Raw genomic sequence first — 25,557 nt, 5'->3', positions numbered from 1 at the left:
TTGTAATAATTGCTAAATTACCTTTTGCCATAATCAATATATATATATTTTATACTAATAATAAATCATAGTTTTTACATTTATTGCATTTATAGCCTGAGTGTTACCTAAAAGCAGGAAACAAAGAACTTACATAATTTAAAATATACAAACATATGTAACAAATCTTAATAAGAAATATAAATCTTGGAACCATCATCTTAAGCATATGCCTGCAAAAACTGCATTTTTAACGTTCTCCTAAAAATAAATATATATTCCCCCCACAAGTGAACTTGGCATATTTCCTTTTATTGCCAGCACATCATGTCATACCTTAAAATCAAATAAATCATACCCTGAACAAAACTGTTAACCTCTAAGCAAGAGTGATTACGTCACCCAAAGGCTTCTACATCACAGTTTAAAAATAATTTAGACAAGTTTGAGAGTCCACAGAAAATTATTAGTCATGCAGACCACCACTTCTCTTTGTGAGCAAGAAGGAATGTTATCTATTCATTTGGAATCTTGTTGGGTACCTGTGACCTGGACTGGCCACTGTCTGAGATCATTAGTCTGACACATAATAGCATCTTATATGCTTTTAAGAGTTGGAGCAGAGTCTGAAGGATGTTTGTGTTGTATTTCTTCTACGGAAAATTTAAAAATTTCCTGTGCTAGCAAACCAGCATCTTTCACAGATGCTACATTAACTAGAAGGCATTACACTGATTAAATTAGACTGCAAGGAAAGCTGCCTTTGTATTTTAACAGATTGCGGGCAGAAGCTTATATTAGAGGTAGTACCTTTTTTAAGCTCAATAAAACATACACATGCAGACAGCATATGTTTCTTTGAAGATTGAAGGCAGTCAGTGTTAATTTTTAGAAATTATTTTATTTCAAATAATACAGCAGAGAATGTTTTTCATTTTTAGGAACTTTTAATAAAAGTATCTAGGTGCAAGAAAATAAAATCTACCATTTGCTCCCTGTTTAAAGGGTTCGTTTTTCCAGAAAAGTTGAATGTTTTATGTACTGGCTGCTTATCAGCATTAACTTTATCAAACTATCATCTTCTGGACTTTTAATGTTCTTCCCTTTATACTGGGCTCAGGCAGTAATCACTGTGACCCCTAATCTTCCTCTCATTGTATCACTACTCTCAAGCTGCAGCTGGATCACATACCATGACCAGTGTTGCTTCACTCTCTATAACAGTTCTAGCCCATTATAGAAGCAACTCTCACACAGCCTGGCTTATCTACCCCACTCTCTGCTGCGATAATAAATATACAACTAAACCCATCTATTTCTCCCTCCTTACCTTTGCTGAAAAGGAATTGTCTGCAAGCCGCCTGTCCACTTCAATTTCCTCCTCTCTTACTCGCCGAAATGGAGTATTAACCTGAGAATCCTGTGTCAAAGAGAAAAAAAAAAGGAGATATGAGACAGAGAGGAAAAAAAAAGACACACCCTAGCATTTAACAGTGTATAAAACTTCTACTCTTTTTCCTCTGCATATATTTGCATCTAAGGAACAGGCTGCTACTTTAACTAGATTGGCCATGAAACAGATGCCAAGAATGCTACTTGACTGGATATCCTGGCTTAAGACAGGAGCCACTTGGCAAGATTGATTTATTTTATTGAAAGAATTTGTATACCGCCTAATTTCTAAGCACTTTCAACCATCTTATCCACATACACCATACAGGATTTTCTGCAACCTATACACAGTGGAACCTTGGTTTGCGAGTAACCCGGTTTGTGAGTGTTTTGCAAAACACTCAACAAACTTTTGACTCGCAAAACGAGCACTGCCCCAATCAACGAGCACTCACTAGGGTGGCCCAGGGGTGGGTGGGTACCTGTCTGTGGGCTGCAGCCCTTGCAGCGTGGTAGTTTCCTTTCCCCGGGGTCCCCGCGCGGCTCTCCTCCCTCTTCGGCGATGCCTTTGCCTTTAACCAGCGCCTCCTGGCTTCCGATTCAAGCTGGCCATCCTCCAGACGCATGCGCAGGACCTCTGCACTCCCCCATCAAGCCGGCGCCGCTCCAACAACATGCGCACCATGTACAAGCACGCAGGACGTCCTCATTATGTATGTGGTAAGGCAATATTCCTGAGCTACTGCAGATGTGTTTAGTGCTGTAATGCTCACTCTCTGCCCTGACACCCCCCCCCTTTCAAAAAGTATTTTTTAGCACAAGTCGGCAAACGCACATTCGGCAGTTACTGCAGGAAAATAAACGCATTCCATATTACGCCATTTCACACTTCATTAGTACCCATCACATCTTAATAAAAGGGTCCTAAAATTTATTTATAATAAATCAACACAGTTGCCTTAGGGCTGTAGATCAACAAGCTGGTGAAGCTCTTAGCCATCGTGTTGCTTTTGCCAACTTCATAGGCTGACTTTATGAAACTGAGCAATGGCCAAAGAACACACTAAACAGATCAAGATTAGTCCAATCGATCAGCTGAACCAAAACGTCAAACAGAACCGGGAACAATATCTGTCCAGAAAAATGATGATCCCTGTGCTGAATCCTCTATTACAAAAGAGGGATAAATTATTATTTAGAGGTAAAACTAATTCAGATACCCTTTGGTAGGAGGATGTTGTAAACCTAACTCCTGCAGTAAATTTACTACTTCAATTTCTAGTAACTGACTGGAATGATATAGTGCAGGGAAAGCTAGATAAAATTGTTCCTCTTAAATGAATAAAACATTCTAGATCACATATAAATCCATGTGACTCCTTTCTACCGTCAGTTGCATTGGCTTCCAGTGGAGGCGCGTGTTTTGTTTAAGCTGGGTTGTCTTTGTTACAAAGTTGCGTATGGTATTGCTCCAAACTATATGACCGATAGATTTCTCATAGCATTCCATAAACAAAGGAGAGAATCACATGCATTGTTTAATTTTCCGTCTGCTCAAGGTTGTAAGAGCAAGAAATCCTTGGAACATAACACTAGCATTTCAGGCTACTTTCTATGACAGGGAATTTAGGCCACTGTTGCGTAGTGCTTGCTCTTACAAGCACTTTAGAACTCAATTGAAAACTCATCTTTTTTTCAAAATATTTAGCGAACTAATTTAAATCATCCTTAGGTTATGTTTTTTTAATCTTTTGTTCACCGCATTGAACATGCGGTTTATAAGTATAATGTTATGTTATGTATTCCTAGGGCCTTAAAAAAACATGAGTGTAGGAAACTAGAAAGAACCTGGCTAAAACTATAGGATGAAGATTTTAAACGGAAATGGAGACTGCATGTTAATTAACAGAGAAAAGTTTTTCTTTTCAGATCTTTAGCTACAATCCCTGAAAAATGTCCAGAGCAGCGCTCATCAATCTTTCTGCGGCCACAACCCCAAATCAAATGGAGGTAGCCACCGGAGAGCAACCCAAAACACAGGTTGTGCGTCCACTTTTGGGGTCCCAACATATAGGGCTCCTTTTACGAAGGCACGGTAGTGGTTTAACGCACATACCGCGCGCTAAACCGCCGGCCGCACTAGCCACTACCGCCTCCTCTTGAGCAGGCGGCTTCGTTAAAGGAGCCCATAGTTTGAAAACTCAACTCTAAAATAGATTTTTTTTTTTTAAATTAATTTTTATTACTGAATTTTCATTGCACACACTAACAAGAAACAGTTGAAAGAGGGGGATGAAGCATCATCCCCAGCTCAAGATAAAACAATACAGTAAACATCTTGTATTGTCCCCATATCAACGTAGAAAGAACATAACCAAAGGTAGAAAACATCCTAAAAAAATGGCATCCACCCTCGTTCCTTCAGCAGCTACCTAGATCCAGATCCCACACCCCTCCCCCAGCTGCAATAATGATCTTTAGGCAAGTCAATTCCTCCTTTTGTGGATCAAGTTCACCCTGATGCTGGTCAGCTGTTCCAAGTTACCAATCAATCTCAGTCCTTGTAGCCAATCTTGTAAATTGGAGCCATTAGTTTGCTTCCATTTAGCCACTGCTAAACACACAGGTTTAAGCCTGGTCAGCCATCTGAAGTCCCATCTGTTATGAAGTCCCTGCAAACAAGCCCTTGGCTCCTATGGAAATTTTATGGCAAGGCCTTTCCCCATATAACAAGACAATATCCCACAAAAAAAATATTTGCATACAATCACAAAGCTACCAAACATGGTACAAGTTTCCATGTTCCTGTATAGATTTCCAACCTATCTCCGAGAACTGTTAGGGTATGTCACTATCAATTTTACAGGTGTATAACTACCGAGTAACAATCTTATAAGCATTTTCTTTTGCACCTCCAGAAATACTTGTTTCCATCCCCCCTTGATTAGTTCTATACCCAAATCTTTCTCTGACTGAGCTATATAGTTATACTTAGTGAACTCAGAACCACAGAAAAACTTACATAAAATGGGTAGGGGACCTTTTCACTTTGCCCAACGCACCTTCTAGATCAGTGGTCTCAAACTCGCAGCCCGTTAGGTACTATTTTGAGGCCTTTGGTATGTTTATCATAATCACAAAAGTAAAATAAAACAGTTTCTTGATCATATGCCTCTTTAGCTATAAATTACAATATTATTACTAAGACTTAGCCAAAAGGAAAGATTTATAAACTATAAAGAGTTTTACCTCATGCAAAATTGTCATTTCTTTTAATAAGACATTAACTATTTTCTCAGAGGCCCTCCAAGTACCTACAAATCCAAAATGTGGCCCTGCAAAAGGTTTGAGTTTGAGACCACTGCTCTAGATCATTCCTTAAGCCAGCCTTGCATAATCACAAACTGTTTTAACTTGTATCAAACCTGCCAAATAGTAAGACTAATTATTATGATTCAAACTGTATGACCCTATTTTGAATAAGCAGCACTACAAATATTACACTGAGCCCTGGAACATCAATATACCTACTACAGGTTATAAAAAAAACGAACAAGTGCAACTGCTACTGATATATAAAAAGAAGCCATATGCAAACAGAATATGGCACTTCAGTCACATGTATCAGCATTCTGCTTTGATTTCTTGAAAGCTGCCCTCCTATGTATTGCAGCTTCATGTGGCGTTTATTTGGCTTTCATATGAAGCGCTATATGCAACTTATGCTGGTTTAGAATGTGAAAACTAAACTTTAGTACCAAAATAAAATGTGGGGTTATGCATTTAGATTGCTACAGTAGTGGGTACAGTTCTCAAGGCAGTAGTGGGTACAGTTTAGGAGAAGTACTTATTTGCACAAGAGAGCAGGATCTAGGATAATCATCATAACCAATGATCATAAGATCAGCTCCACAGGTAGATGAGAGCAAAAGCCAGGATACTTGGGAGCACAAAGAAAAGTAGGGAAAGGGGGCCAATTAGGGAAAAGGAAGCAATACTGCCTCTATGCAAACCTCTGGTGAGTAATGCTGCCTGATTTCCGATTTGAATCGATTCACTTCAGGTGAATTGATTCAAATTGATTTGATTTTTTTTCAATTCTTTATTCATTTTTTCATCTTACATCAAGTACACAATATTGCATCAATTGAATTATACACATCACTTGAAATTCTTTCTATTATCATCTTAAATACATAAATTACTTCCCTCCACCACCCACCCTTCCCACAAATATTGTAATCAAAAATATCATACAAATATTACATTCATAATTATTGATTAAACCTTTAATATAACTATATACCACCCCCTTTTTTTCATAGTTATAACTGTACTTTCAGTGTAAAATGGCACCTAATCATTACAATAAATCATCAATGGCCCCCAAATCTTTTTAAAATTATTATAATTCCCTTTTTGTATGGCAATTGTTCTTTCCATTTTGGATATATGGTATAACGAATTCCACCAAAAGGCGTAATTAAGTCTAGTGTAATTTTTCCAATTCCTGGTGATATGTTGAATGGCAACTCCTGTCATTATCAATAAAAGTTTATTACTGCTTGATGCTTTGACTTTTTATTCTCATTGGACGTCCCGAATAGAATTGTATCATATGATAGAGCTACATGGTTCTCTAATAAACAATTAATTTGAGACCAAATTGATTTCCAAAAGGCCATGATGCAGGGACAAAAGAATATTAAATGATCTAGAGTCCCTGGTTCCAGATTACAATGCCAGCATCTATTAGACTTAGAGCTATCCAACTTTTGTAATCTAACTGGGGTCCAAAATGCTCTATGAAACAAAAAGAACCAAGTTTGTCTCATAGATGCAGACACTGTACATCTCATTCTCCAAGACCAAATTCATGGCCATTGAGATGCAGAAATTTGATGCTTAATCTCAATGCTCCAAATGTCTCTAAAACCAGTCTTTGGTTTTTTATTCATAAATCCAGATATCAATTTATACCACTGTGCGGCCTGGTGTCCCAAGAAATCCGCCTGAAAGCATAAGATCTCCAGACTATACTGAATAGCCTGCTTCAGCTGCAACCATTTAAAGCTTTGTGATTTGTTTAGACCATATTTATGTCGCAACTGTGAAAAATCAAGCAGTTTACCATTTAAAATAACATCATCTAGAATCCGTATACCTGCAATAATCCAATGCTTCCATACGATTTTAAAACCGCAAATTTGAATCTTAGTCATAAAGATTGATTTGAGTATTGGGTTTGGAGTTAAATTGCTGACATAACGCAATGTTTTCCATGTATCCATCAATATTCTGTTCTCTTTATATTTTCTAGGCATCTTAACACTGAGAACATGAGATAAATTTATAGGAAACATGAGTCGCCATTCCAAATACAACCAATCTGGGAGGGGTGGGACTGCGTCAGAGGGAATGTGTTTCTGAGGACTGTGGCAGCCTACAAGGATCACGTAGAGCACCGGCGATCCTCTCTGCAGGCTGTGGTAAGAGTGGGAGGCCCGGGGAAAGCCGGAGGACCTGCAAAGAAGGGGACGGCCAGGCCTTCGTGGGGGGGGGGCAGGCCTTTGGGGGAGAGGGCCCTAGTCTAGAAGTACACAGAGGAGGGAAGGGAGAAGGGATACTGCTGGACAGTGGGAGCAGGGAAGGGAAGGGATACTACTGGACGGGGAGAGGTAAAAGGAAGGAAGAAGAGGTGCTGCTGGACCTGGCAGAAAGGGAGGGAAAGGAAAGGTGCTACACACTGGAGGGGAGGGTGAGATGGTGCATAGAGAGCATGTTGGGTTGGGGGTGAGAAAGAGGGATGTCACTTGAGGAAAGAGGCAAAGACAGAGAGAAAGCATGCAGGAGGCATGGAGAGGGCGAGATGAATGGGGAGGCAGAAAGGAGGGAAGGAGAAATGTTACACTGGGGAAAGAGGGAGATATGCTGGATGAAAGGGTAGTTGAGAAAAGGAGAGATGGTGGATCTGGGAATGGTGTGGTCCATCGCTGCAGCTGCGTGGAGATTAAAAAAGGGAAGATGCCAGACCTCTAGGGGAGGGAAGGGAAACGGAAGGGGAGGACAGATGGGGAAGATGGATGGTTAGCACCGAGAAAGAAGAAAGGAGACCCTAGCAAGCGAGTTAGCAGAAGACAACCAGAGCCTGGGACCAACAAGATTTGAATAATGACCAGACAACAAAAGGTAGAAAAAATAATTTTATTTTCTGTTTTGCGATTACAATGTCAGATTTGAAATGTGTATCCTAGCTAGTGTTAGTCCACAAATGTGAGCTAGGATTTAACAGAGAAATGAAAAGTCTTTTCTGTTTCTTTATTTTGTTTAAACCACAGCACCAGTGTGGGTAGGAGAGGGCAAAGGGGATGATGAAGAGGCTATAAAATAAACCCACAAGGATGTTTGAAAAAATAAAACCTACTTGAGCAGGAAAATCAAATCGAAAATTCAATTCAATAGGCTGAATCAAATCAAAATTTTTTTTCCTGAATCAGGCAGCACTACTGGCGAGAGCTTATTTCAAGTACTGTGTGAAGCTCTGGGGAAGTATTTTCAACAGGATATAAATCATATGGAACTGGTCCAGAGGTTGGCTACTAAAATGGCCAACTATTTTCATCACAAAGCACATGGGAAAAAAAAGATTTAAACATGTATAACCTAGAGAAAAACAAGATAGAGGATATATGATAGAAGCCATTTCTGATCTCTCTGCAGCTTGGTGTGGTCTGGCAGGATTGAGTCTCTTGTCTTAAGACCAAGACTCAATCTTATTAAATTAATCTGGGCTGCACAAGATCATACCTACAATCTGTTGGAGAATGAGAAATACAAGTGTGTGGACTGGTCTGGTGAGTTAAGAAGGAAACATCTTGTTTGCTGAAGATAAAAATAGTATCTGAATTCAAGAAAGCATGAAACAAGCAAATAATCAGAGAGAAGGGATTGTTGTACAGCTGAGCAACTGTGGTGGTTGGGTAGACCACAGACGGGCCCTTTGACTTTATGCTCTGTGTTTCTATATAAGGGAGATAAATAAGCACTCTTATTTTTATTACATTAAATTTAAACTTCACCTGTATAATGCAATGCAACTATGTGCATTAGAAGCCATGAACTTATAGGGAATATGAATCAGTTATCACTCCCCACCCAAACAGCTATCATTTTATCACACCTTAGTTTTCATTTTGGGAAATGTGTTAGATGCTTTGGCGCTTATCTTCTTCTTCTTCTTCGGTGTTTCATAACCTTCCTTGCTCTCGGAAGTATCCTGTCCCTTCTTCTGCTTCTTGCTGGATGTACCTGTTGAATACATAATACATATACAAGTGATTTTTCCCTGTTATGTACACACTATACACACATCAACAATGATCTCCGCTTCCACACAAGTCAGCCTTTTTCTTCTCAGTATAATTCCCATCAGAGCACCATAGGATATAACAGTTGTTCCCAACCCTGTCCTGGAGGACCACCAGGCCAGTCGGGTTTTCAGGACAGTCCAAATGAATATGCATGGAGCAGATTTGCATGCCTGGCACCTCTATTATATGCTGATCTCTCTCATGCATATTCATTAGGGCTGTCCTGAAACCCCGACTGGCCTGGTGGTCCTCCAGGACAGGGTTGGGAACCACTGGGATAACACCAAATAACTTAAGATTTTCAGAATACTAGGACAGGGGTAGGCAATTCCAGTCCTCGAGAGCTGGAGCCAGGTCAAGTTTTCAGGATATCCACAATAAATATGCATGAGATAGATTTGCATCTCAAGGAGGCAGTACATACAAATCCATCTCATACATATTCATTTTGGATATCCCGAAAACCTGACCTAGCTCTCGAGGACCGGAATTGCGGATATCCTGAAAACCTGACCTGGCTCTGGCTCTCGAGGACCGGAATTGCCTACCCCTGTACTAGGAGAATCAAGCATCAACAAGGGTAAACCACTGATGTTTCCGCAAATGGAGGAGTAGTCTAATAGCTAGAGCAATGTGCCGAGAACCAGAGAAGTCCAGTTCAAATTCTATTGCAGCTCCTTAGGATCTTGGGCAACTTACTTAACCCTCTATTATCTCAGGCACAAACTTATATTATGAGCCCTCCATACTGCACCCGAATCCATACACCACTGATAGATTTCAGGCTTGCAGGCAGCATATAAATAAAATTAAAACAAATAATTTGAGGGGTTACTCCTCTATCAGATGTCTCAGTAGAGTTGGGCCTCTGGCAAAAGAGGCAGATGGATGCCTAACAAGTTTCACAAAATCCAGGGATGCCAACTGAGTAGCAAAATAGTCTTCCTCTCTTTCAGAGTTTTCCTTCAGTACATTCCCTATTATTCTGAAGTATGCAAACTCAGAGCATATTCCAAAGTTTAAGCAATGCTTAATAACAAGGAAGGAAGGTGTGGCCTAGTGGTTAGAAATGCTGCCTCAGCGTCCTAAAGCTGTGAGTTCAATCCCAGCCTACTCCTTGTGACTTTGGGCAGGTACCACAGATTGTGGTACCTGCAAGGACAGACGGATTGTGAGCCTGCAAGGACAGACAGGGAAAAATACTATTCAGTGTATTGTAAACTGCTTTTTGGTGAATCTCTTCATGAAAAAGGCAATTAATAAATCCAAATAATCAAACAAACATGTACGTGCTCTAAGGCAGGTAGCTTTCTGAGCAACTGTATCATGATTTATGTTAAGGGTCATTTCATATTAAGTGGACCGGGGGGGGGGGGGGTCTACAGTCAACCTCCTCCAAATTGAACAAAAATTTATGTTGATGTTCCTCTGGTCTCAAACAAAACCATGTAATTTTTGGGGGGCTGAATCTCTATAGGTTTGAGACTTACAGGCAGCTGAATGGAGATCACCTTCAGAGTGCCATGCTCCAGATAACACAAAACAGATACTTTGCTCAGGCGCTGCAGTCCAATAAAACCCATCAGGGAACTGAAATTTTGTGGATTATGTAATACAACCCTTAGTACTAAGTTCCAAACTATGCACAGGAACTTAACATGAATTTGTCTCCCTTTCTATGGGTCTGCAACTATGTGAAAAATGTTACAATAAGAAATTTAAAGCTTTCTTCGATTCCTCATTGCTCTTGACCTATACTTTGATTCAGGCCATAATTGGATCAGTAGTCGCAGCCTATGACGTAAATCTAGAATTTTTACTAGGAGGCTTTGCAGCCAATTTTCACCATTTTTGGATGCAAATATCTCTATCGTGTAATTTTAATTTTTTATATCATTTGAAAAAGCACCCTTTTTGCTACAAAAAAGTCACTCTTTCATCTTAGAACCAAGCTTTGCTTTGGTCAGAATTAAGGTCCCAAAGACATGCAAAATATGTATGCAGGGATACACAACATTTTACAGAGCCATCTTTGGCGCACTATTGTGTAACATGCAAATATAGAGACGTGACATGTTACAATGGAGCTAAGTTTGTTGTGCTTACCATGCTTTTAGCTTATGACACATCTTGCTTTGCCAAGTACTTTTATAAATGACCCCTCAAAATGGATGTTAAGTTGTGCTTATTTACTGCATGCAAGCCAAGACATGCAGAAATATCATATCTGCAAGAATCTGTGATGTCATATTGAAATGTCATCTTAGCAGTGTGTTGAGGCAGAGATTTGGGGAACATGCCCTAGCCTGTGACACCATTGTGCCCTTTATGGTACAATGGCTGCCTGGCCTATCCTGATGTTTTATTTATCTTGATGAAACTGACTTAGGAATCTCATTTCTATCCGTTCCTTTCTACAAAATAGCAGAGGAGGGGGGGGTGTTTTTATAGTTTACTGCAACCCTGATATCCAATGTCTCTGTACATGCATGACCAGTGACTGCTTGTGCCACAACACGATAACTGTCCATATGTTTTTGAGAAAAGTCATTGAGAATTTGAAGGACATTTTACCTGCTTTAGAGCAGTGTTTTTCAACCTTTTTACACCCGTGGACCGGCAGAAATAAAAGAATTATTTTGTGGACCGGCAAACTACTAGGACTAAAATTTAAAAACCCATCTCCGCGAGCTCAGTCACCTCAGTAACTATAGAAAAATTGACAAATATAGTGCAGATATAAATTCTCAAAACTGACACGTTTTGATCTTTAAATTGAAAATAAAATCATTTTTCCTACCTTTGCTGTCTGGTGATTTCATGAGTCTCTGGTTGCGTTTCCTTCTGTCTGTGTATCCTTTCTTTCATTTCTTTCTTTCTGCACTCAGGCACAAGAATTGTCCCTTTCTATTCCCTCCCTTTTTCCTTCCTTAGTGCCCCCGGTGCCTCCTTCCCATGTCCTTAGTGCCCCCAGTGCCTCCTTCCCATGTCTTTAGTGCCCCCGGTGCCTCCCTCCCATGTCCTTAGTGCCCCTTCCTGTCTTTAGTGCCCCCAGTGCATCCTTCCCATGTTTTTAGTGCCCCCAGTGCATCCTTCCCATGTCTTTTGTGCCCCCAGTGCATCCTTCCCATGTCTTTAATGCCCCCAGTGCCTCCTTCCTATGTCCCTCTCACTGCCTTCCACACTTTGTCCCACCCCTACCCCCGAAGCCAGCCTGCCTATCTATCTCTCTCCCTCCCTCCCTGGTCAAAGCCAGCCTGCTTGCCTGCCTACCTCCTTCCCTCCCTGCCGCACAAAAAAAAAAGCCTCTCGCCTTCCTTTCCCCGGGTCAGCTGCTATCTTACCACCCTGCTGCTGCTAAAGCCGACACAAAGTCTTCTTTCTAATGCCAATTCTGACGTCGGAGAAGATGTTCTGGGCCAGCCAGGCAGCGATTGGCTGGCCCAGAACGTCCTCTCCGACATCAGAATTGACGTCGGAAAGAAGACTTCCTGTCAGCTTTAGGAGCAGCAGCAGCAGCAATCTTGCCGGCCCTGCAGAAATTTTTTGCGGATCGGCAGTTGAAGAATAGTGCTTTAGAGCATACATATTCACTTTAGCAATGGTTCTAATGCTCAATAATGACTTTCAAGCAGTGTTCCCGCTAAGCTGCGCTGGCGTGCGCTGGCGCACAAAATATTAGGTCGCAGCGCACAAGTTTCTCGTCACAGCGCAGGACCGGCAAGATTGACTCATTTGAACTTCTGCAAGATCAGCATCGGAAGCGTGCGCTGGGCCGGAGAGATCTTGGGGAGCCTCCGACAGTGGCTTTCTCCCCTCTCTGCAGCTCTCCTTTACTTCCCAGCGCAGCGATTCACGAAGGCAGCCTCGGGGCTTTTGCTGAGTCGCGGCTGCCTCTGATGATGCAACTTCCTCTTTCCTCAGAGGCGGCGCGACACAACAAAGGACCCGAGGCTGCCTTCGTGAATCGCTGCGCTGGGAAGTAAGAAGAGCTGCTGGGAGGGGAGAAAACCACTATCAGTCTGGGAAGCTGCTGGGCAGGGGAAAAAAGGGACAGCTGCTACTGGAAAGGGAGAAGGAGAGATGCTTCTGGGAGGGGAGGAGGGAAAGGAATCTGGGAAGCTGCTGGGCCAGGAAAAAAAAGGGACAGCTGCTACTGGAGAGGGAGAAGGAGAAGGAGAGATGCATCTGGGAGGGGAGGAGGGAAAGGAATCTGGGAAGCTGCTGGGCCAGGAAAAAAAAGGACAGCTGCTACTGGAGAGGGAGAAGAAGGAGAGATGCTTCTGGGAGGGGAGGAGGGAAAGGAATCTGGGAAGCTGCTGGGCAAGGAAAAAAAGGGACAGCTGCTACTGGATAAGGAGAAGAAGGAGAGATGCTTCTGGGAGGGGAGGAGGGAAAGGAATCTGGGAAGCTGCTGGGCTAGGAAAAAAAGGGACAGCTGCTACTGGAGAGGGAGAAGGAGACGGAGAGATGCTTCTGGGAGGGGAGGAGGGAAAGGAATCTGGGAAGCTGCTGGGCCAGGAAAAAAAAGGACAGCTGCTACTGGAGAGGGAGAAGGAGACGGAGAGATGCTTCTGGGAGGGGAGGAGGGAAAGGAATCTGGGAAGCTGCTGGGCAAGGAAAAAAAAGGGACAGCTGCTACTGGAGAGGGAGACGGAGAGATGCTGCTGGGAGGGGAGGAAGGGAAGAGAGTTACTGCTGGACAGGAGGCTGGGAGAAAGAAAGAAAGGGGGCAGGCAGGGAAACAGAAGGAAAGAAGAGAAACAGAAAAAAAGAAAGAAAGGTCAGGGAGAGAGGAAGAAAAAGTTGGGGGAGGGAATGAGGTGTGGAGGAGAGAAAGCATACAGGCTGATAGAAGGGAAGAAAGATTGGATGCACAGTCAGAAGAAGAAAGTGCAACCAGAAATCACCAGACAAGGTAGGAAAAATGATTTTATTTTAAATTTAGCAAAGTGGAGGCAGTATTACCACAGTTTTCAAAGGAATTTGCCCAAATAACTTAATAGTTAACTGGGTAAATTCCCAGAGATGAAAACTTCCCTTCACTTACTATGCACAGTTCTGAATTTATATCTGCTGTCTATATTTTACAATATGGTCCCCTTTTACTAAACCGCAATAGTGGTTTTTAGCGCAGGGAGCCTATGAGCGTCAAGAGCAGTGCTGGGCATTCAGCGCAGCTCCCTGCGCTAAAATCTGCTATTGTGGTTTAATAAAAAGGATGGAGGGTATATTTGTCTATTTTTGTATGCTATAAAAACCAAATACAGAGAGAGACTGAGAGCTGTTGACGAAGAGCTACGTGTGTGTCTTTCTTCAATTCCAGCCAGAATATCAGCTTTGTGTTCAGCCAAACAGGCCCAGGTTTCGCACTGAATAAAGTATTTTATAATTTTTATTTCATAATAAAGTAATTATAAAATACTTTCTTTGTGTTTATTTGATTCGTATTCAAGAGAATTACTTTATATATAGTCAATATAGGCAGAGAGTTAAATTTTTTAACATTTTCTAATGGTGGTGTGCCTCGTGATTTTTTTCATGAAACAAGTGTGCCTTTGCCCAAAAAAGGTTGAAAAACACTGGTCTAGAAATTGAAAGCATCAAACGTATTGTCTTCTGGACTGTTTTTAATTTACAGTTTACACATATGGATGTAACAGACATAACTACATTTGTTGTAAAACATTTATTAAGATATCATTTCATCCCTACAATTTCTGTGTTCTTAAAAATATTATTTAACGTTATTTAATTTAGCATGTAGGCCTAAAATTCCTTTGAATACCTCGTCCTCATGTATCAGCAACTTTGACAACATATTTATTTGGCTCATAACTTGCTGGCGCCCGATATTTTTAGCTCACAGTGAAAAAAGTTTGCTCACAACACCCGCCCGCTTAGAGGGAACACTGCTTTCAAGTCACAACTGAATGGAACTTTTTTGGCAAAAGCCATTGAAAATCACTCTGTGATGGGAATAGAGGAACTATAAAATGTTAAGCTGCCAGTGCTAATTTACAACGCCCCCTGAAGGACCAGATTTTGACACCAAAGGATCTGTTTGACTTTTGTAACAAAAGTGTCCCTGGTATCAAATTTTTCTTTATCCTACAAGAAGATATTGAATCTATCAAACCTGTTCAGGATGAGAAGTTTAGCAAGAAGTCATACTGCTGCTGGGATAAGAAAAACTATTAATTCAAGCCCATTGGTCCAACTAAAATATGCATTAGCAAAATTTCAATTGATACCACCTCATTCTTTGCAAGTGTTCTGGAACATGAATATTTTCCCGCCCTTCAAGTTTCCAGCTTCCAACCTGGTCAGTATTATTGGTGGATTGGCCACATATGCGAGATCAACGTGATGCCTTGGTCAACTTTTTTGCAACCCCAAGGTCCTGTCAAGTCATTTAACTGACCACTCCATAGAGACATTGAAGTACCCACAACAATATCCTCAAGCAGGCAGTACATTTAATTACAATCCATTTTGTCAACCATTGACAGTGTGCTCAAAAAGCATTTGCAAATCAGGTAAAAACATTAAGAAAAGTCACCGCATAACAGAATTGCTTAAACTGCAGATTTTACAAAAATTAACTTAAAGTCTGAAAACCCATGGCTTGTACTTTGCCTGGCTATTGGAAGTGGCCCCTATGCACTGAGGTTGCTAATTTTGCTTAACTGGCAATGGCTCAGCCACCACTGACCATCACAAGGTAATTAACGTACCACAGTTTTGCAAGAACTTTGATGATTAATTTATGAAAATACACCTGAGCAAAGATGTGTCATAAATAAAAGCATGATAAGCACAATAAGCTTAGCTGCAATGTAAAATGTCACAGCTCTAGCTCATTTGTGTGTTATACAATAAGGCGCCAAAGATGGCTCTGTATAACACAGTTTATCTGCAAATGCAAATGATGCATGTCTTTGGGATCTTAATTCTGACCAGAACAAGGCCAGGTCCAAGATGAAACTAGGTGACTTTTGCAGAAAAAAAAGAAAAGAAAAGATGTTCTTTTAAATTACATAAAATAATTTTTTTTTTTTTTTTAAATTACACAATAGAGATATACTCGCCCAAAAAAAAGGTAGAAATTTGCATTAAAAAGGGACATATTGTCTTTGTGTCATTATATCTTTGCTTCCATTTGGCTGCAAAGCCTTCTATTGCAAATCCTAGACATACGTCATAGGCTGTGACTACTGCTCCAGTTATGGCCTGAATCAAACTATAGGTCAGAAGCAATGAGGAATCAAGGTAGGCCTTACATTTCTTATTATAATATTTTTTACATAGCTTGCAGGCCCATAAAAAGGGAGGCAAGCTCATGTTAGGTTTCAAACTTTGCACAGAAACTTAGGGCTCCTTTTACAAAGGCGTGTTAGGGCCTTAATGCACGGAATAGCGTATATTAAATTGCCCTGTGCACTAGTGTTGCCCAATTCGAATCAGTTCACCGATTCACTTTGGGTGAATCGATTTAAAATCACAAAAAATCGGCTTCCCGATTTGGCTGATCCTCCCCCCTCCCTCCCTAAAGCAGGAGCAGCAGCGCTGCTCTTGTTGACCGGCCGCTGCCGCACCTGCTTTAGAGGGCGAGGGGGGAGGGTCAGTCGCGAAGTGCTGCTGTCTGGTACCCACCCCCCTGGCGTCCACTTCGCCCCCCCTTGGTGTCTGGCTTCCCCACACCTGTTTACCTTTGAAGAACATCCTGCACAGAAGATTGCGGCGTTAGCGATGTTTGCAAACAGCTTCGGAGCCGTTTCCTCTGCCGTGGTCCCGCTCCTCTCTGCGGGAACGGGGACAAGGCCATTCACCGCCCCGTGGAGCGGTGAATGGTCTTATCTCTGCAGTTAGGCAATCACGGATCGCGCGGTTCATCAGCCCCACCCGCCCGATTGCAGCGTTCTGCAATTTCCCTCCCTCCACCTCACCTTATATGCAGAGTTTGCCGGCTTTCTTTATCGCCCAGCCACATGCACGGCTGCTGGAGTTGATCAATTTTCTCCTCTCCTGCAACTTCCTGTTTCCGGTTGCGTCAGAGGAGAAGATTGAACAACAGAGCAGCTGCGCGTGCGCGGCTCTTTGAAAGTGTGCGGCTGGGCAAAAAAGAAAGCTGGCAAACTCGGCATCTAAAGTGAGGTGGAGGGAGATGACAGAACGCTGCATTCGGGCGGGAGGGGGCTGCTGGACCGCACGCTCGCGCGTGTTCCTGGTTCACATTAGGAAGGAGGGAGTGAAAGGGAAAGAGATTCTGGGCCAAGAGGATGAAGAGGGAGAGAAAGAAACCCACAGCGGGAAAGAAAGGGGAGAACAGGCAGGTGAGCCAGATGCTGGAAGCAGGGGGGGGGGGAAGAAAGAGGGAAAAATGCTAGATGGGGTTGAAAAGAAGAGACACATTGATGTGGAAGAGGAAGAGAGGGGAAATTATGTGCATGGGCATAGGGACAGAGACACAAAGGGGACATACATGCCATGGGGATGGTATATGGACACAGGGGGGGGGGCAATGCCAGATACATAGGGGAGATATTAGAAATGGGGGGGGGGAAGAAAGAGGGAAAAATGCTAGATGGGGTTGAAGAGACACATTGGTGTGGAAGAGGAAGAGAGGGGAAATCTGGACACAGGAAAGTAACAAACAGAGGAAATTATGTGCATGGGGGCATAGGGACAGAGACATAAAGGGGACATACATTCCATGGGGAGGGGAGGGGGAGTTAGAGATTGGGCTAGGGTTGTTTAATGGGTTTTAGCCATGTACTAAAGAACTATGGTACATTTTTTGTGGCCCTATGGTTATGTATACGCAATACCTTGTTGGTTGTGGATTATGGAGTTTGTTTTGGTTTTGTAATAAAAATAAAAAAAAGAAGTCAAAGTGCTGACTTGGAACAAATATGCATTGTGTACATGCTAGAAAATGACACAGGGACAAATTTTTTCCCATCTCCACAGGAACTCATTTTCGCATCCCGCCCCAGCAAGTTCTTTTCCTTTCTCTGCCCCATTCCTGCATGTTCTGTCCTCATCTGCACAAGCTTCAAACACTTTAAAATTGTAAGTGTTCGAGGCTTGTGCAGTTAAGGTAGAACTTACAGGAATGGAGCAGGGGCAGGGACAAAACCTGTGGGGACGGGGAAATTGAGTTTCTGCCGGGACAGGGAAAAATTTGTCCCCATCTCATTCTCCAGTACATGCAACCACAATTTCAGCCATTAGTAAAAGAAGATTGGGGACGTGACCGTTCATGAATATAGACAGTCCTTGAGTTACAAATACCAAGTACACAATTGCAGCTTCATTTGATTTCACTGAGCAACATTTCCAGTGGCACAGACTCCTACACTTCTCCTGTAGCTGATTCAGGAATGATACATGGCCACATTAAGAACAGTGTGTGGTTGTGCATGCTGTACCTTAAGAGGGAACACTGGTAAATCTGACCTCGGTCCTGGGGAAAATGGCGGAAGCACTGATAAAAGATAGCATCGAGGAGCATCTACAAAGGAATAAACTTATGATAACAAGCCAACATGGCTTCTGCATGGTGCCTGACAAACTTATTGCTCTTCTTCGAAGGAATTAACAAATGGACGGACAAAGGGGACCCCATAGACATCGTATACTTAGACTTCCAGAAAGCCTTTGACAAGGTACCCCATGAACACCTACTTCAGAACCATGGGGTGGAAGGAGATGTACACAGATGGATCAGGAATTGGTTGGCGGGTAGGAGTGAAAGGCCACTACTCGGACTGGAGGAGGGTCACGAATGGTGTTTCACAGGGGTCGGTGCTTGGACCGCTGCTATTCAATGTATTTATAAATGATCTAGAAACAGGGACAAAGTGCGAAGTAATAAAATTTGCACACAACACCAAACTATTTAATGGGGCTAGGACTACAGAAGACTGCGAAGATTTACAAAGGGACTTGAACAAACTAGGGGAGTGGGCGACGAAATGGCAGATGAAGTTTAATGTAGAGAAATGTAAAGTCTTGCATGTAGGAAACAGAAACCCGAGGTACAGCTACACGATGGGAGGGTTGTCATTGAGTGAGAGTACCCAAGAAAGGGACTTGGGGGTAATAGTGGACAAGACAATGAAGCCGTCAGCACAGTCCGTAGCGGCCACTAAGAAAGCGAATCGAATGTTAGGACTAATCAAGAAGGGTATTACAACCAGAACGAAAGAAGTTATCCTGCTGTTGAATCGAGCGACGGTGAGCCCGCATCTGGAGTACTGCGTCCAATATTGATCGCAGTATCTAAAGAAGGATATGGCGATACTCGAGAGGGTTCAGAAGAGAGCGACACGCTTGATAAAGGGTATGGAAAACCTTTCATACGCTGAAAGATTGGAGAAACTGGGGCTCTTATCCCTGAAGAAGGGGAGACTTAGAGGGGATATGATAGAGACTTACAAGATCATGAGAAAGTGGAAAGGGACAGCTTCATCAAACTTTCGAAGACTACAAGAACGAGAAGGCATTCAGAAAAATTAAAAGGGGACAGATTCAAAACCAATGCTAGGAAGTTCTTCTTCACCCAGAGGGTGGTGGACACCTGGAATGAGCTTCCAGAGGGTGTGATAGGACAGTTTTGGGGTTCAAGAAGGGATTGGATGATTTCCTGAAGGAAAAGGGGATAGAAGGGTATAGATAGAGGATTACTATACAAGTCCTGGACCTGTTGGCCGCCGCGTGAGCAGACTGCTGGGCATGATGAACCTGGTCTGACCCAGCAGAGGCATTACTTATGTTCTTATGACAATTGGCCCTTTTACCAGCTGGGAGCAGAGGTAAGCAGTAAGAATCTTAAAATCTACAAGTTCCGAGTTACATACAAATCCAACTTAAGAACAGCTTTAAAAACGTAACTTGCTCTTAACCCGGGGACTGCCTGCATCTGCCATCTCTTTCTGACATTTTTGACAAGTTTATATACTACCTGTATCTGTTACACACAATACCAGCAGCTATTAACAGTGTGGTAACATCTAAGCCAAGGGGCTGAATGACAAAGCAATTCTCAGGCTCAGCACTCAGTTTAAAGACTCCACAGGCACATGTGTCACGCAGCAGACAAATTATAAAAATCTGACAAAGTAGATGGGAGTTTAGGCCACGTGTAAATAGCACTGGCTGTCTTGCAGAATGAAAGTGCACCAGCTGCCAATACTGTTATACTATAAAGGGGACGGGGTAAAACGCATGACAATGTGATGCAGCAGCAATTCAGAGATACAGAGTTCAGAATTTTCACCATAAGAAAGAGTGTATTCATGACAGACTTAAACTTAAGTTTTTAAAGTAATATGATCAGTGATGCAAAATGTCAAGACTGCTAGTGGGCCCAAGCACACACTAACACAGAAGTGAAAGTCAGGATTTTAAAACAGCATCATAAAACGTTTGAACAAAGACAACTACCGTGCCTGACTTCAACCAGTGCTACTGTTCACTTGCCTTCCTAATATCATAAGGTGGCCAAACAGGTTGATAAGGTGATGGTGAAAGCTAGAAGGATGCTAGGGTGCATAGGAAGAGGTATGGCCAGTAGGGAAAAGGAGGTATTGATGCCTCTGTATAAGACTCTGGTGAGACCTCATTTAGAATATTGTGTACAATTCTGGAGATCACATCTTCAAAAACATATAAAAAGAATGGAGTCGGTCCAGAGGAAGACTACTAAAATGGTACGTGGTCTTCATCATAAGGTGTATGGGGACAGACAAAGATCTCAATCTGTATACTTTGAAGGAAAGGTGGGAGAGGGGCGATAGAGATGTTTAAATACCTATGTGATGTAAATGCTCACGAGTCAAGTCTCTTTCATTTGAAAGGAAGCTCTGAAATGAGAGGGCATAGGATGAAGTTAAGATGAGACAGGCTCCGGAGTAATCTAAGGAAATACTTTTTTACAGAAAGGGTGGTAGATGCGTGGAACAGTCTCCTGGAAGAGGTGGTGGAGACAGAGACTGTGTCTGAATTCAAGAAAGCCTGGGATAGGCACGTGGGATCTCTTAGAGAGAAGAAGAGATAATGGTTACTGCAGATGGGCAGACTGGCTAGGCATTTGGCCTGTGTCTGCCATCATGTTTCTATCATAATCCCTCTGCAATCGTCTCAAGTTTATATTTGATGAAAACCAAAATGTTATGATTTCTCATTTGCATCTATTTTAAAGGAAAATAAAAAAACAAAACAAAACACAAAACTAACACCCCCCTCCCCCCCAAAAAATAAAAAAATCAGAAACCCTTCATTTTATCAAACAGGCTCACTTGTAGATAAATGACTTGGGATAGACTAAGATCACATAGGGGCACATCAAGCATTCAATTGATCAAACAGACAGGCTTCTCACCGTTCACTTGCTCCTTCATGCTGGATATGGTGCTATCTGCAGGCGTTTCACCTGCAGTCTTTCCCGGTCCTTCCTTTTTGGATTTTTTCTTTTTCTTTCCCAGTTTCTTTGCTTTGGGGGTGCCCTCTTTTGTCTTTTTCACTTTTAGTTTTTTCACTTTAGTTTTTTTCACTTTATCTTCTTCTGACTCTGAGTTCTCTGTGTCGCTACTGTCTTTTGTTGTCACCTTTTTCCCAGATGGCATGCTGACTGGTGTTTTCACAGGTACAGATGGTTTCTTTGCTGCTGGTTCCTCGGTGTCAGAGTCCGAGATGCTTTCACTGCTACTACCGTTTGTGCTGTGTCCTACTTTTGCTGCTGCCTGCTTCTGAGCTGCTGCAGGGGCAGGTCTTTTAGGAGTAATCTCCGATGTGGCTTGTTTCTTAGCATCTGAGCTTGGGCCGCTGCTTTTAGCTTTTTTTGCCAACGCGGGCGTTGTCTTCGTGGTACCAGCATGTTTAGCCGCCTCCTCATCACTGGAGCTTTCAGAAGAGGAGCTGCTGCCATCACTGGCTGCTGCCTTCTTTACCACAGGTGATTTGGCGGGGGTCACTTTTGGCACTTGCTTTACGGCTGGTTTGGCTCCAGCTGTGCCTGGAGATTTGCGTGCAGTTGTCACTTCCTTGTTTGCAGTTTTGCCTCTCTCTTGCTCATCATCACTGGAGCTTTCGGTTTCAGAGCTGCTGTCTTTGGGTGCTGGAGTTTTCTTCCCCTGGGACGGGATTACAGATTTCGGCTGTGTCCCCTTCACTGCTGGCTTTGCTGGAGTAGCCTTTTTCTCCTCCTCGGAGTCACTGCAACTGCTGTCAGAGTCTGAGCTGCTCCCTGCTTTTTTGGTTGCAGCAGGCTTGGGTGGTGGTTTAGCTGCAGGCTTTGCAGGGGTCCCATCTTCAGAACTATCTGAATCTGGAAGAGAAAAGTGTAGGAGAGGAATACCACTCACAATCAATACAAGACAACACGCCACAGAACCAAATGTTAAGGTGGCCTCTTAGAAAAATAAAATTGTGTGACGAACTGCAGAGAGCAGTGGGACTGGATACTTTGTCCTGAATATATAAAAGCATTTCTAAGTAAGTAGGTATCAATACATGCAAAAGAGCAGCAACTACCACAAATCTGCAGCACATCAATCTTACTTACACACACTTCACAGACCAAAATTGGATTTCTATCCTTACAGGGGCTCACATCTCTAAAACCAAATACACAGTATTGTCAACCTATAGTATTCTTACTCATTAAAGACACAAGAAGTAATCAAAGACCCAAACAGTGACAGGATTGCAAGAATCATACTGCACTGTGTAGTGACTATGGTAAAGAAAGTGGCTTCATTATCAACTAACCAAGCACAGCATGACAAATATATACAAGATAAACCACAAAGGAGTTCAAGTCCTCTTTTTGTTTCATTTGCTTTGCACTGTAAGTTTGTAAAAGTTCAATAAAAAAGTTTTCAAGTTAAATTAAATCAACAATTCACTCTAAAGAGCAGCCTGTGAGGATAATGGGAAAGTGATTACACAAACATGCACAAGCCTGTGAGGACACCAATACGCTCAGTGTCAACACCATCTCATACCTTTAAAATAGAAAGTGATTACACAAACGTGCACAAGCCTGTGAGGACACCAATACGCTCAGTGTCAACACCATCTCATACCTTTAAAATAGAAAGTGATTACACAAACGTGCACAAGCCTGTGAGGACACCAATACGCTCAGTGTCAACACCATCTCATACCTTTAAAATAGAAAGTGATTACACAAACGTGCACAAGCCTGTGAGGACACCAACATGCTCAGTGTCAACACCATCTCATACCTTTAAAATAGAAAGTGATTACACAAACGTGCACAAGCCCATGAGGACACCAACACGCTCAGTGTCAACACCATCTCATACCTGAGCTGTCAGAGGAGCTAGAGGCCTTTTTCGCTTGGGTGGGTTTGACAGGAGCTGGTTTGGCTGCAGCCTTTGCTGGTGTTGTCTTCTTAACAGAAGCCTTTTCCTCTGAAGAACTGGAATCTAGGTGTAAAAAAATACTCTCTCTTGAGTTACTGCATACACAAATCAGCTGCCACATTTGGGTGACATCACCGACCGACCCTACTTGCTGGCATCAGAAAACCATTTCAAAATGCAGAACTATAATGTAATCTCTACCCAAACCCTGCCCCAGAGAAAACCCCTGTTTAACATAGGCTAAAATACTTCCTGTTGAAAAGCAAGAGTCATTTGTTAATGGTTCTCTGGGAAAACAGAGAGGTGTGGAGAGTTGAGGGATACCTGTAAGAATAAGCAATCTAAACAACAAAACTAGTACGTCTACAAGAAAGCATGGGTATGAGGGGGTGGCATCCTGGCAGCTACAATTCTAAAAAGGTATTACTTTAATGGGTCAGATAAGAAAAATGGAGGAAGGGGTAACTGGCACCGAGTTTCATATAAGAATTTGTATGTGCACCTATCTTCTTTTTTTTTTTAATCTTTATTCGTTTTTACATCTTACAACAAGTGTATCAATAAATTGACAATTAAGATTGAATACATCACTTGAATTTCTGTCATATTTAACAATAATACATAAAATTTAACTCCTTCCCTCCCAACCCTACCATAAAGCACAGTTACTTACCTTAACAGGTGTTATCCAGGGACAGCAGGCAGATATTCTTAACGCATGGGTGACGTCACCGACGGAGCCCCGGTACGGACCTTTTTAACTAGAAAGTTCTAGTTGGCCGCACCGCGCATGCGCGAGTGCCTTCCCGCCCGACGGAGGAGAGCGTGGTCCCCAGTTAAGATAAGCTAGCTAAGAAGCCAACCCGGGGAGGAGGGTGGGACGTAAGAATATCTGCCTGCTGTCCCTGGATAACACCTGTTACGGTAAGTAACTGTGCTTTATCCCAGGACAAGCAGGCAGCATATTCTTTTTTTTTTTATAATTCTTTATTCATTTTCATATTTTACATGAAGTGTACAAAATATTGAGTTACAACTAATGAATGCACAATATCACTTTTATATCTATTACATAATATTCTGAACAAATTTTTTTTATCCCCTCTCCCACCCCCCACCCTTCAAGTACTTTCCAATCACCTTATACATATTGTATACCATATTATAACATGTTATGTAAAATTATTTTCACTACCCCCCCCTCCATGTGTGCCATAAAGACAAGAAAAAGAAGAAAAGAAGAAGATAAATCCTATTATTCATTCAGTACAATACTTTGTCAATGGCCTCCATATTTTTATAAATTTAGGATATGTCCCTCTTTGTATTGCTATTACTCTTTCCATTTTGAATATATGACAAATTGTATTCCACCAAAATGTATAATTAAGGTTACTATGATTCTTCCAGTTATTGGTTATATGCTGAATGGCAACCCCTGTCATGACTAGTAAAAGCTTGTTATTTTCTGGTGAAATTTGACTTTTTTTTCTCATTATCATTCCAAATAACACTGTATCATATGATATTGCTACATGATTTTCCATCAATTTATTAATTTGTGGCCAAATTGCATTCCAAAAACTTTTAATGTAGGGACAATGATATAGTAAATGATCCAACGTCCCAGGTTCCAGAGTACAGTGCCAGCATTTATTGGACTTAGAACTATCTAATTTTTGCAAACGTGTAGGGGTCCAAAAAGCTCTATGTAATAAAAAGAACCAAGTTTGTCTCATAGATGCTGACACTGTACATCTCATTCTCCAAGACCAAATTAGTGGCCATTGAGATGCAGTAATTTGATGCTTAATCTCAATGCTCCAAATGTCTCTTAGACCATTTTTTGTTTTTTTATTCAAATATCCAGATATTAATTTATACCACAAAGCGGCTTGATGCCCTAGGAAGTCTGCTTGGAAGCATAAGAACTCTAAACTATATTGAGAAAGTGTCTACCTTACGAAGCTCCTTCCCCCCCACACCCGATTACAACTCTTTGATGCCCACTACCCTCAACCCCAACTTAACCGAGGTGAACCATATCCCAGCCGACAGATCCTGGACCGCCTTCGAGCCTGTTTCCGACTCTCAGGTCTCTAAGCTCTGCCTCAAGTTAAAAGCCTGCAACTGCTCCTTGGATCCTTTCCCCTCCTACTTATATGAGAATATTCCAACCCAGGCCATCTCATCTCTTACCAAAATCTTAAACTCAGCCCTGCTCTCAGGCCTGTTTTCTACAGAAATGGGACACATTTCCCTGTCCCCACTTCTGAAAAAAGCTGATCTCGACCCCTCCATCCCTTCCAGCTATCGCCCAATAGCTAATATCCCTCTCCTGACCAAAATGCTGGAATCCATCATAGCCACCCAACTCTCATCCTATCTCGAGAGATTCTCCATTCTCCTACCCTACCAAC

At 42.1% G+C, this 25,557-nt stretch overlaps 1 protein-coding gene across 2 annotated transcripts in view; it reads right to left on the bottom strand.

Annotated features, from left to right (window-relative positions):
• The window catches only part of NOLC1 (nucleolar and coiled-body phosphoprotein 1), a 184,936-nt gene that overhangs the window by 4,253 nt on the left and 155,126 nt on the right, over positions 1-25,557 (bottom strand). For both annotated transcript variants that reach the window (XM_033942768.1, XM_033942767.1), the window contains exons 8-11: positions 23,078-23,200; positions 21,130-22,074; positions 8,552-8,679; positions 1,310-1,399 (exon numbers count right to left, since the gene is read on the bottom strand). In XM_033942768.1, the coding sequence (XP_033798659.1) occupies positions 1,310-1,399; positions 8,552-8,679; positions 21,130-22,074; positions 23,078-23,200 (1,286 nt within the window). The remainder of the gene's footprint in view (positions 1-1,309; positions 1,400-8,551; positions 8,680-21,129; positions 22,075-23,077; positions 23,201-25,557) is intronic.

Source organism: Geotrypetes seraphini, chromosome 4, assembly GCF_902459505.1.
Source record: "Geotrypetes seraphini chromosome 4, aGeoSer1.1, whole genome shotgun sequence".
Lineage (NCBI taxonomy): Eukaryota > Metazoa > Chordata > Amphibia > Gymnophiona > Dermophiidae > Geotrypetes > Geotrypetes seraphini.
This window is presented reverse-complemented; position numbering and strand designations above follow the sequence as displayed.